At 38.6% G+C, this 11948-nt stretch overlaps 2 protein-coding genes across 3 annotated transcripts; one reads left to right on the forward strand and one right to left on the reverse strand.

Moving 5' to 3' along the window:
* Positions 1–436: 436 nt before the first annotated feature.
* LOC103517473 (atrial natriuretic peptide receptor 2-like) lies at positions 437–10980 on the reverse strand. Of its 2 annotated transcripts, XM_026829558.1 has the most exons (7): positions 10853–10980; positions 6939–7041; positions 6246–6395; positions 5065–5278; positions 3935–4153; positions 870–964; positions 437–766 (listed from the first exon to the last, which is right to left on the reverse strand). In XM_026829558.1, the coding sequence occupies exons 1-7, from the start codon at positions 10975–10977 to the stop codon at positions 632–634; spliced, it is 1041 nt and encodes a 346-aa protein (XP_026685359.1). In that variant the 5' UTR covers positions 10978–10980; the 3' UTR covers positions 437–631. The 2 variants fall into 2 exon arrangements, with proteins under 2 accessions (XP_026685359.1, XP_017302951.1); XM_017447462.2 differs by lacking the exon at positions 6246–6395 and having other exon boundaries at positions 6789–7041.
* Positions 10063–10825, forward strand: LOC103517472. The gene is made up of 2 exons (XM_008482507.2): positions 10063–10276; positions 10399–10825. Exons 1-2 carry the CDS (start codon positions 10072–10074, stop codon positions 10698–10700), a joined length of 507 nt encoding a protein of 168 aa, XP_008480729.1. The 5' UTR covers positions 10063–10071; the 3' UTR covers positions 10701–10825.
* Positions 10981–11948: the final 968 nt, after the last annotated feature.

An 11948-nucleotide genomic window follows, 5' to 3' on the forward strand; every position in this document is an offset into this window, starting at 1 on the left:
AGAAGTCAATTTTTGTTTGAGAGTACCTGCCTAGACAAAGTTGAAATAGGAGGACGTGAGGAGTGAGAGTGAGAGTAAGAGAGAAAGAGGGAGAGAGAGAGAGAGAGAGAGAGAGAGAGAGAGAGAAAGTGGGTTGAATATAATGGAAAGCTTGTTAAGGAAATCCGGTATCCTTAGAAGAAGGTGTAAGAAAGTGATGATGTGATGAAATGAAAGGAACATGTGAGAGAGAGAGAGAAAGTGAAGAGAGAGGAGGAGAAGAAGAAAGAGGAAGAAGAGTAGTAGAAGAAGTAGGAGGAGAGATAGAAAGAGAGAGGAGGAGGAAGGATGTGTAAACGAGGTGTGACGGAATTTGAATGGAAAATAAAAGTATAAAAAATCCAGAAAAAATAAAGTCGAAATGGCGTCTCTAGTACCTATATGCTCGAAGTCAAAAACTCGCACTGCACATAAAATCTCTGGTTACAGTGGTTACCTATTTTGACCATGACGATCCCGGCCCTCAGAGCCAGTGCCAGGCGGGAATTTCTCCCAGTCATGTGTGCTGGACAGGAATTTTCCCGGGCATGAGTGACAGACAGGAATTTTCCCGGTCATGTGTGCACGACGGGAATTTCATTTTCCAAAGCTCCTATACGGCAGATTCACTTTCAGGATCCATGATGTGCAGGAACTCAGGAATAGGATCAAACGGAACCTCATTGTCCTCACTAACATAACAGCCCTGCTTTCCCAGGAGCCAATAGGTGTTCATCTTGCCTTTACCCTGAAAAGAATTAAAAAAATGGTAAAGAAAAATAAATAAAATAGGTAAATAATATAATAATAATAATAAACTGAATCAAGAAGTAGGTATGTATTACACTAACCTTAATTTCCATGACACCCCTCAGCTCCGTTTGGTAAATTTCTTCCAAGTTATCCAAAGCTTGCTTGGTTGCTTCTGTGATGTGAATTTTCATTGCTGTGAAAAAAACGGAAGTCAATTTTTTTGGTTTGAAGTACCTGCCTAAAAAGTTGAAATAGGAGACAGTGAGAGTGAGAGTAAGAGAGGCAGAGAGAGAGAGGGAGAGAGAGAGAAAGTGGGTTGAATATAATGGAAAACTTGTTAAGGAAATCCGGTGTGAACATCACACGTCTTTCTATTACATTTCATCCAACGATGTAAACTATAGTCAAACCATGTAAACAATCGGAAAAATTTGGACTCGAAAAAAATGTCCAAGAAGAAAATCAATAACCAAAATTTGTCGAAATTTGGACGATGAATAATAATTCATTATTGACCCGTATGACTACAAAACTGTTGCCGAGAAGAAAACAGGTACAGGCTGACACATAGGGAAATTTCCACCCATGGCATTTCCCGATTTTGAAAGTTAGTACCGATTTCCATACTCTCTCATTACACTGTGTAGCAAATACTTTTTCATTAGTCTCATTACACTGTGTAAAGCAAATAACTTTTTCATTAGTCCTCATTACAGTTGGTGTAGCAAATACTTTTTCATTAGTCTCATTACACTGTGTAGCAAATACTTTTTTTCATTAGTCTCATTACACTGGGTACGCCAAACTACCGTTTTCTCATTAGTCCTCATTACACTGTGTAGCAAATACTTTTTTCATAGTCTCATTACACTGGTGAAAATACTTTTTCATAGTCTCATTACACTGTGTAGCAACATCACTCTTCCATTAGTCCTCATTAACACCTGTTAGCAGAATAACTTTTCATTAGTCCTCATTACACTGGTGTAGCAAATACTTTTCATTATCCTCATTACACATGGGTGTAGCAAATACTTTTTCATTAGTCTCATTACACTGTGTCAGCAAATACTTTTTACAATAGTTCTCATTACACTGTGGTAGCAATACTTTGTCATTAGTCCTCATTTACACTGTGTAGCAAATACTTTTCATCAGTCCTCATTACACTCGTGTACAAATACTTGTCATAGTCTCATTACACTGCGACAAATCACTTGTCCATTAGTCTCATTACACTGGTTAGCAATACTTTGGTCATTAGTCGAAATTTACACTATGTACAAATACTTCGATCATTATTGACCAGTACATATGAGTACAAAAAACTGTTGCACGAGAAGCAAAACAGGATTACAGCCTGAGCACATACATTTCCACCGATGCTTTCGATTTTGACATTGTAGCACAGATTTCCATACTATCTCATTACACTGTGATAGCAAATACTTTTTCATTAGTCTCAGTACACTGTGTAGCAGAAATGACTTGTGTCATTAGTCTCATTACACTGCGTAGCAAATACTTTTTCATTAGTCTCATTACACTGTGTAGCAAATACTTTTTCATTAGTCTCATACACTGTGTAGCAAATACTTTTTCATTAGTCTCATTACACTGCTGTAAACAAATAGCTTTTCATTAGTCTCAATTACACTGTGTAGGGCAAACTCTTTCACTAACCCTCATTACATTAGCAAATACTACTTTTTCATTAGTAAAGCTCATTACAACTGTGTATAGCAAACATTTCTTTTCATAGTCCGTCATTACACTGTGTAGCAAATACTTTTCATTAGTCTCATTACACGTGTATATAGTAGGTACATAATGTAATGGAAAGTGAAAAGAACTGGAAAACATCAAAACATCCAAATAACCTGAAAATAAAAGCTCCCGTGTAATAATGATATCCTTAGAAAAAGGGTAGAGAAAGTGAGTGATGCGATGAAATGAAAGGAACATGGAGAGAGAACGAGAGAGAGAGAGAGAGGAGAAAGAGAAGAGAGAGGGAGAGACGAGAGAGAGAAAGGACGAGAAGAAGGAGTAGAAAGAGAAGGAAGAGAGAAGGAGGAGAGAGGAGAGGAAGGATGTTAAACGAGGTGATGACGAATTTGAAGTGGAAATAAAAGCATATCCAGAAAAAATAAAGTCAGGAAAAAAGGGAGATATTTCTAGGAGAATTGAAGAGAGGAAGTTTTCACCTTCGAATACAAATGTTTGAAAGTTATCAAACATTAATATTCATCTGACGAGGCGTTGAATTTTTACTAGCAATTTGTGAGCACACAGGAAGTCAATCTTTTTCAGGAATTTAACAACCGTAGTGAAAAAGAAAACTACCTAGTAGTAGTACCTAATTTGTGTTAAAATCAGTATATTCATCTTGATTTAGATTTATGATCTACTATCATGAATGATTAAAATAAGAGTAAGCCGATGTTCAATATATTCGTAATAAAGCGATGAAATCACCGCATCCATATATGGGACTTGCGTCGCGTAAGGTTGACATTAGGTAATCGCAAAGAAACATCTTAAAGAGACTGAAGTGTTGATACGAAAACTGAAGGATGAGGTGAGAGGTGTCGAGAACAAGTCGAAGAATCAGAGCTCATTTGTGTGAGAAATGTAAAAAAATCCTCCAAAAACCAGTTCTTATTTTTATTAGGGTTTTTTGGCTCTATGGTACTCAGGACAAAGATTGCACACAGTTTCGTGTGCCTGGTAATAAAGACTTTGAAGTGATATATTCCAGGAGACCAGGGTTTGGATAATCCTTCTATGTGACAGACAGCTGACTGACTGAACAGACAGACCGACACCGAAGCGAATACAATTTAGTCCGTCCCTTATACCTTTTTTATTACATTGTAACAATAAAGAAGGACGGCACTAAAATAATGAAAAAAAAAATCATAATCATAATAAATAAAAATAAAAGTAAAGTAGCTAAAAACAGCTAAATAACTACCTAAATAAACCGTGATATAGGTGCCATGTCTATCTCACTTACACGGAAAGAAAAGCAAGCAATACCTACTAAATAATAGGTAATGAAATTTTGGTAGGTTCCCTAATCCCCTATACATAATGTTACCTAGGTAATAGAAAGTAAAATTATACATATTGGTATGGTAATAGAAAGTAAAAATGGACTCACGGTCTCCGGCCGATTCCATGCGGCTCGCAGTGTTGATGGTGTCCCCAAACAGACAGTATCGCGGCATAGTAGTACCCACAACCCCCGCCACACACGGTCCAGTGTTGATACCCACCCGGATTTCCAACTTGTCATTAGGCCGATGAGGAATCTTGAAGTGCTCGATACCCACCAGAAGGTCCAAGGACATGGTGGCAATCTCACCCACGTGAAGTGTGCCTGAAAATGGGCGAAAGAATCCTTTAGTGCCCAAGCCTTCAAGATGGCCCATTGTTTCAGTACAAATTTTCATCAGTAAATGGTTTCTTCAAATTACATTGATCCCAAGGGCAAGGAAAACCTAGATCTTTGACAAATGGAGTGTGCCTGAAGGCATGTGATGTGTTCCAATCCGCTCGACCCCATTGTCTATGTGGATTTCCAGATACTCGTAATCTCTTTTGAAATTTCTTGGAAATCAGATATATCTTGACTTAGGAGAACACCTTTGCAGCTTTGTACCTACACCCTATACCAGACCTACGTATCTTATCTGTTATGTATTAAGTAAATAAATACCTATAGTGACATTCGACTCATGCCCGGGGGGGATTTTATCCTGAACGGATAATGTCCGTTTGTCCGTTCTCGGAAAAGCTGGTTTTCTCCTATCCTATCTTCCTGCTCTCTTCGACTTCGGGACGAAAAGACCTTAGAAGTTACAATTCCCTTTATCAAACCTCATGTTATAAGTTATAACTTATAATTATAACACATAGTTAAAGCACCTAAAAGGAAAAAAAACCTCTTTTACTCTCTATAAACTCGTTGTCTAGTCTGAGTGGTATTTTCCTTTCCTAATGTCAATGCGCATTGACATTAGGCACATAGTTAAAGCGCCTAAAAGGAAAAAAAAACCTCTTTTACTCTCTATAAACTCGTTGTCTAGTCTGAGTGGTATTTTCCTTTCCTAATGTCAATGCGCATTGACATTAGGATTTTCCAGGGGTGGGCATAATAAAATGGAAGAATTTTGGTAGTAAGGGTTTTAAATTGACGATTAAAAAATCAGCTGATGAAATTTTAAATTTTACCGCCAAAACTTCCTATATTCCTAATATAAAACGAGATGGCAGTCCCAGGTGACTTACCATTTCTCTGTGGTAGGCCAGACACAACCATGTAGGCGTCCCCAATAGTTTCCACCTTGTACACGTCATACTTCCGTATCCGCGAGTCGAACAGTTTATACAGGGTGTTTAACATGTTGACGACCTCCATTGGAGAACTATCGGCGGAGATGTTGGTGAAGCCGACAATATCGCTGAAGTAGATGGTGACCGAGTCAAAGTTTTCGGCGGGGACCTGGAAATCAACAAATGGAATAAGGTGCACCCTGTTTATATTGCCAGATAGATCATGAGGGTAACTTTCGTCCGGTTTCAGCTCAGACCTTTCCTGTTTCTTCTTCTTCTTCTTCATCTTCTAAGTGTTCAATGTACTGTTGAACTTTCTAAGATAAAAGGGTCGATGGTCCAATGGGCCCTCATACTAATCAGTAAAGTTCATCGAAATGGGACAAATCATTTGAGAGTTATTGACGGAAAACAGTCTTAAATTTAGCAGAAAAAGGGAGAAACCTGGTGTGCCGTTATAGGCAAAAACACGGTTCATTACCAGACGAGGAGTGGAATTGCATCTTCATTTTGACGTATCTCCACCAAATCTTATAGGTATTGTAATTTTTATATTTATAAAAACGATCAAGTCAACAGGGGTAAATTTATAAAATACGGTTAAGTCAAACGGCCATCGATCGACGATGATCAATGTCGACACACTGCCTCGACAACATAGATTTACCTCGTCGAACGATATTGATCGACGGCCGGTCGACTGTGTTTGGACAGACCTTTAGAATTGTCAAAAAAACCCTTACTTGTCTTCGTTGTCTCAGCTGCATGACAACAGCGGGCGGCAACATTTCGAACAGCAGCCGATCGCTCTTCTTCTTCTCGTTAAAATCGGACTAATCATTTGAGAGTTATTGACGGAAAACAGTCTTAAATTTAGCAGAAAAACGGAGAAACCACGGTTCATTACCAGACGAGGAGTGGAATTACATCTCCATTTTGACCTATCTCCATTAAATCTTATAGGTATTGTGATTTTTATATTTATAAAAACGGTTAAGTCAACCGGCCATCGATCGACGTTGATCAATGTCGACACACTGCTTCGACAACATAGATTTACCTCGTCGAACGATATTGATCTACGGCCGGTCGACTATGTTTGGACAGACCTTTAGAATTGCCAAAAAACCCCTTACTTGTCTTCGTTGTCTCAGCTGCATGACGACAGCGGGCGGCAACATTTCGAACAGCAGCCGGTCGCTCTTCTTCTTCTCGTTCCTCAGCTCGATCGTCTTATCCACCAGGTTGCCAGCGAAGTTCTGAATGGTGAAAGTGGCGTTTCTGACCTGGTGTGCCGGATCAGGCAAAACACGGTTCATTACCAGACGAGGAGTGGAATTGCATCTTTATTTTGACGTATCTCCACCAAATCTTATCTAGGTATTGTGATTTTTATATTTATAAAAACGATTAAGTCAACAGGGGTAAATTTATAAAATACGGTTAAGTCGACCGGCCATCGATCGACGTTGATCAATGTCGACACACTGCTTCGACAGGGTATACCTAAAAAACTGATTACACAAAATTCAACTGATTGGCCATAAGGAGTGCGAAAATTAGCTGACTGACCACAAGGCAATCGACAACATAGATTTACCTCGTCGAACGATATTGATCGACGGCCGGTTGACTATGTTTGGACAGAACTTTAGAATTGTCAAAAAAAACCCCCTTACTTGTCTTCGTTGTCTCAGCTGCATGACAACAGCGGGCGGCAACATTTCGAACAGCAGCCGATCGCTCTTCTTCTTCTCGTTCCTCAGCTCGATCGTCTTATCCACCAGGTTGCCAGCGAAGTTCTGAATGGTGAAAGTGGCGTTTCTGACGAGCAGAATGATGATGGGTGAAATGATGAGCACCAGAGCCAGAATCAGAAACGTGAAGATCTTCGACTGATAGGAGTTCTCTTCGTTGTTGAGAATCTCTCGTCTGGAAATAGAAAGAGAGAGCTTTTTTAAAAAGCTTTGATAGAGGGAACTGTACCTGCTAAGGTCTTATCGTCCCGAAATTGAAGAGAGAATGGAGACAGGATAGGAGCCAGCCTTCCGAGAACGAACATTATCCGTTCAGAGCGGGAATCGAAAACACGGCCTAGCTCTTACAAGGCTGGCAAGAGAGAGATAAATCGAGAGATAGATTTCGTCAAAGTTGCAGAAAGCACTATGACTTCTGTCACAAGAAATACCCAGGCCATTAAAATTAAATAAGCGCTAATGAATGTCGATGTTGTTCAAGTTTCACTTTTTGGTGAACGGCGACTTTCTTAAGTGTTGTGTGTCTCGATCCAACCTTAAACGAAATGAATAGGTATGAAAGCGTTGAATGAATAAAATTAATGAATGCTTTACGTTATGAGGAAAAAACAATATACTCGTAGGCCTTTTCACATTGACAAACGAGTATTTATGTTTTGTTCATGATATGCCAGGGAAAAGTCGAAACACAGTTGGTGGCTGTAATACGCCTCCACTAAATTTGTTGCAAAATGTATCATTGTTGTTACGCCTCCACTAAATTTGTTACAAAATGTATCATTGTTGATACGCCTCCACTAAATTTGTTACGATTGTCAAGTTTATCATTGTTGAAAGTTTTCCTTGTTTCCCTTCAGGCATTTGAAAATATTCAATAGCCCTTTCATTCGATCATTCTTTATAAGCACTCTAATATTCAACTTCTAAGGACCAAGATATGACGTGAAAGTTGGAAACAAATATCGCGTGATTGGCTAATAAAAAGTTCATTAACAGCTTTCACCTTTAATTTCATTGGCTGTTAAATCTATGTACCTAACATATGTGGTCAAAATAACGTCACACTTACGTGATCTATTATAATCCTATAATATTTAAGTACCTACCTATCAAACTATCAACTTTCCAAGCAACCTCCGTGGCCGAGTGGGTATCACACTAGGCTTGCACGCAGGAGGTCCGGGTTCGATTCCCGGATGGGGCCGAGGTTTTTTTTGGCTTTGTGCTTGGAGTTCGGGGTGCACTCAGCCTCGTGAGGACAATTGAGTAGCGACTAGTGGCGGCATGCGACTAGTGGAAGAGAGCTTTTTCAACGAGCTTTCATAGAGGGAACTGTACCTGCTAAGGTCTTATCGTCCCGAAATTGAAGAGAGAAGGGAGACAGGATAGGAAAGTTGGAAACAAATATCGCGTGATTGGCTAATAAAAAGTTCATTAATAGCTTTTACCTTTAATTTCATTGGCTGTTAAATCCGGGTTCGATTTCCGGCGGGGCCGAGGTTTTTTTCGGCTTTGTGCTTGGAGTTCGGGGTGCACTCAGCCTCGTGAGGACAATTGAGTAGCTACTTTAATCGAGTAGCGACTAGTGGCGGCATTACAAGTCGAAGAGACGAACGATATTAAATATGATGATTGAGTAAATGAAGGACTTGTAATACTGTGATACACACAAAGTTGTGAGAAATATCTCTGCTTTACCACAAAGATAGCATTATTTGATTTTGACTATCAACTTTCGAAGTTTGAGGACAACTTGATAAGCCAACCAATCGAATATTCATGTGAGAACTTTGGAAGTTTGGATTTTCCCATTACCAGTTTTATTTAAGTCGAAGAGACGAACGATATTAAATATGATGATTGAGTAAATGAAGGACTTGTAATACTGTGATAGTGATACCCACAAGGTTGTGAGAAATCTCTCTGCTTTACCACAAAGATAGCATGATTTGATTTTGACTATCAACTTTCCAAGTTTGAGGACAACTTGATAAGCCAACCAATCGAATATTCATGTGAGAACTTTGGAAGTTTGGATTTTCCCATTACCAGTTTTCCACAAGGTTGTGAGAAATCTCTCTGCTTTACCACAAAGATAGCATGATTTGATTTTGACTATCAACGTTCCAAGTTTGAGGACAACTTGATAAGCCAACCAATCGAATATTCATGTGAGAACTTTGGAAGTTTGGATTTTCCCATTACCAGTTTTATTTTCTCCTGTTTTTAATTTAATTTTAAGTTTACCCAAACTTTGTTGAATCTTAACGTCACACGGTTTTCACTCTTCAACCCCTTTTTCAGTTTATTCATTAATCGATTTCGTTGTTCTTTCCTTTCGTCTTGAGTGGTTTTAAGTTTGTTAAGTTTTAATTGGATCAATATTCAGACGATGCAGAATATGTCGGAAGATATAATGAGAAGCTCGAATGAGGTAAGTTTCAAGAGAACCTCTCGTACAAGTAACATGTGGGGGCTAATGAGCTTATAAAAATTATGAACTTATGTTCATGATTTCTCGTCTTACGTTAAAGAGTTTATGGCTGGAACAACAAAAAACAAACTGTTCATTATTATTCTAAGCTCACAAGACAAGAAATCATCTCCCAAACTCCCACTTTGGAATCCTCAGGGACTGTAAAATTCTTACGGAAAGTTGTTTCCTTGTTGAAATTCATTTTGACGTTCAAGACTTTAAAATAATAATAATGAAAAAAAAATAATAATAATAAAGAATAATAATGTATAATAATAATAAAAACTGTCTCACTGAACTTTTACTAACTTCATTGGAACAACTCCTCACATAGTATGGCATGTGTTTAGTATTTTATACCATGGGCCAAAGAAGTATCTCAAAAAAGAGGGGAATAAAAAGAAAGCAGACAAACAAAACAAAAAAACAAACTACCTCGTTATTCATCATCAAGCAAGGTCTTTTGTTGTAAACACTATGTATTCTGTTTAAACCTATAAAATACACGAGACCTAGTTTGGACTGCTGGAATAATGGGACTTTTTAGTCTCATTCGAGCAGGATAAACAATTTAGGTACACTCTATTCTACCTCAGAAAATAAAGAAATCAAGTCAGAAAATAAAATAAAGCAAGTCAAGAAAAGAAATTCGGAAAGGGAAAAGTAAACAAAGTACCTACCTACCTCCAAATCAAACTAGAGCTCCCCATTGCGTATCAAAGGATCCAAATGAATCATTGCAGGACTAATGTTGATACCGTCTACAAAAGTCAAGGAGACACTCCAGACAGACCTCAAACCTTTACCACCAACCAGTGGTTTGAAGATCGCAACAAGACTTTGGAAACTAATACGCATCGAGGAGCAAATGCCTTGAAAACGCAAATAATGAGAAACGTTGAACAGTTGTTCGAACTGGCAACTAGTAAAGTTCCTATTGGTTTGAAGATCGCAACAAGACTTTGGAAACCAATACGCATCGAGGAGCAAATGCCTTGAAAACGCAAATAATGAGAAACGTTGAACAGTTGTTCGAACTGGCAACTAGTAAAGTTCCTACGAAAGCTGAGCAAGAAGCAAACCTTGATAAAACGAGCAAACTGAAAACATCCGAGGATCAATTAGGTAACATACACCTGATGGAGACCGTCATGAAGTGCTGTATTGAAGTAGAAACTTATTGGACAGAAAGAACGACTGACTGTACACCTCGAGATTTGATCCTTGGTTGCTGTAAGAGCATTCGAAGTTTGATCTCAAATGATATCAGACAAAATGCAGAAGCAAGCATTGTGTCCAGTCTTCAAGAGTTGACTCTAAGTTTGATTCTGTTGTTTCTTATTTCTTCCCTCAAGTGACCTTCCATGTTCCTTTCAAGAATGTCCTGTATCGCTCGCCCCATCAAGTTCTTTGTTGGCATCACCTAGGAGTTCTTTGTTTCTTTTATTCTACTGCGTTCCTTACAAAAGTTTACTTGTCTAAATTATGGTGGTGTTTCGTATTGACTTACCCTATGGTGTCATTGAGTTTCTTCTGGTACTGTTGAAGTTCGATGAAGAATCCGGACATGGTTCGGAAATAGAAGTCCACTGGATCTGGAGTATGATGGTTCAAATAACACAACGTACCGCCCATGTTGGAACTACTTTCTTAGGGGTATGTTATATAAAATAGAGACACGATGACTTTTTCCTTACTCACCTCTCGCGGACCACCTGAAACCTTCTCGCGGACCACTAGTGGTCCACGGACCATAGGTTAAGAATGGCTTGTCTAAAGGTAGGTAACTAGTTGCATGTACATTACAGTCGACCGCGCCATCTACTGGAAATGGGTTCCAGTCGAATTATAACGTAGCGCGACCGCTTTTTGGCGGTTTTCAGCTATATCGACTAAACGGTTAAAGATATTGTAAATGTTACAACAGAACACCCCAAATAAGCACCATTCAATAGAATAAGGAAAGTCGTGTGATGTTCACACCAGATTTTTTTCAGTCAGAAACCGTCAAAAACGTAAGGGTTTCTAACAACCAAAATGGAATATACATAGGTATAATATGGGTTAAGCCACATTTTTTGAAAATTTGGAAAACATCAAAGGCAAAACTTTCTCGAGTTTCTCGTATTTTCCTTGTATGAATGAAAATAAAAGACATTCGATACCTATTACCTACCTGAGCCTTTGTTCTTTGAATGTTGTTCAAGAATAATCGTATTAATAATAGTGAAAACTTGAAAAGGTTCCTCACAGAAATACCTTATAACCAGCTTATACGACTGGTCTCAGTGAAAATGTGGTTTTCGTCTAAAGCAGGGGTTCTTAACCTTTTAGAATTGGCGGACCACTATTGATAAACCAAAAATCTCGCGGACCACTTGAGATTATGTATGCGTAGCGTAGATGAGATCAAAGGGTTCTGGTGGAATACAAAGGAATTTTAATAATTGTGTTAAGCATATGCAAATGCTCGTCTCGCCTAGATGCTATACTTGCAACCAATTTTGATGTGTAGATCAAAATTTAATCTATGTAGTGTGCGTTTGCTACAGGTAGGTATTTCTAAATTTTGTTACCTGTGAGGATGATAAATTTTGGCAACCTTA

The sequence above is a fragment of the Diaphorina citri genome, unplaced genomic scaffold (genome assembly GCF_000475195.1).
Source record: "Diaphorina citri unplaced genomic scaffold, Diaci psyllid genome assembly version 1.1 scaffold1861, whole genome shotgun sequence".
Classification (NCBI taxonomy): Eukaryota; Metazoa; Arthropoda; class Insecta; order Hemiptera; family Psyllidae; genus Diaphorina; species Diaphorina citri.

Bases quoted from the DNA above. Each gene is read 5' to 3' on its own strand.
- LOC103517472 (XM_008482507.2), top strand. From the start codon at position 10,072: ATGAATCATTGCAGGACTAATGTTGATACCGTCTACAAAAGTCAAGGA. The intron at 10,277-10,398 runs CTATTGGTTTGA...CTAGTAAAGTTC, and splicing joins ACTGGCAACTAGTAAAGTTC to CTACGAAAGCTGAGCAAGAA.
- LOC103517473 (XM_026829558.1), bottom strand. From the start codon at position 10,977: ATGGGCGGTACGTTGTGTTATTTGAACCATCATACTCCAGATCCAGTG. The intron at 4,154-5,064 runs GTAAGTCACCTG...GCCCATTTTCAG, and splicing joins TGGCCTACCACAGAGAAATG to GCACACTTCACGTGGGTGAG. The intron at 965-3,934 runs GTGAGTCCATTT...TTTTTTTCACAG, and splicing joins CATGGAATCGGCCGGAGACC to CAATGAAAATTCACATCACA.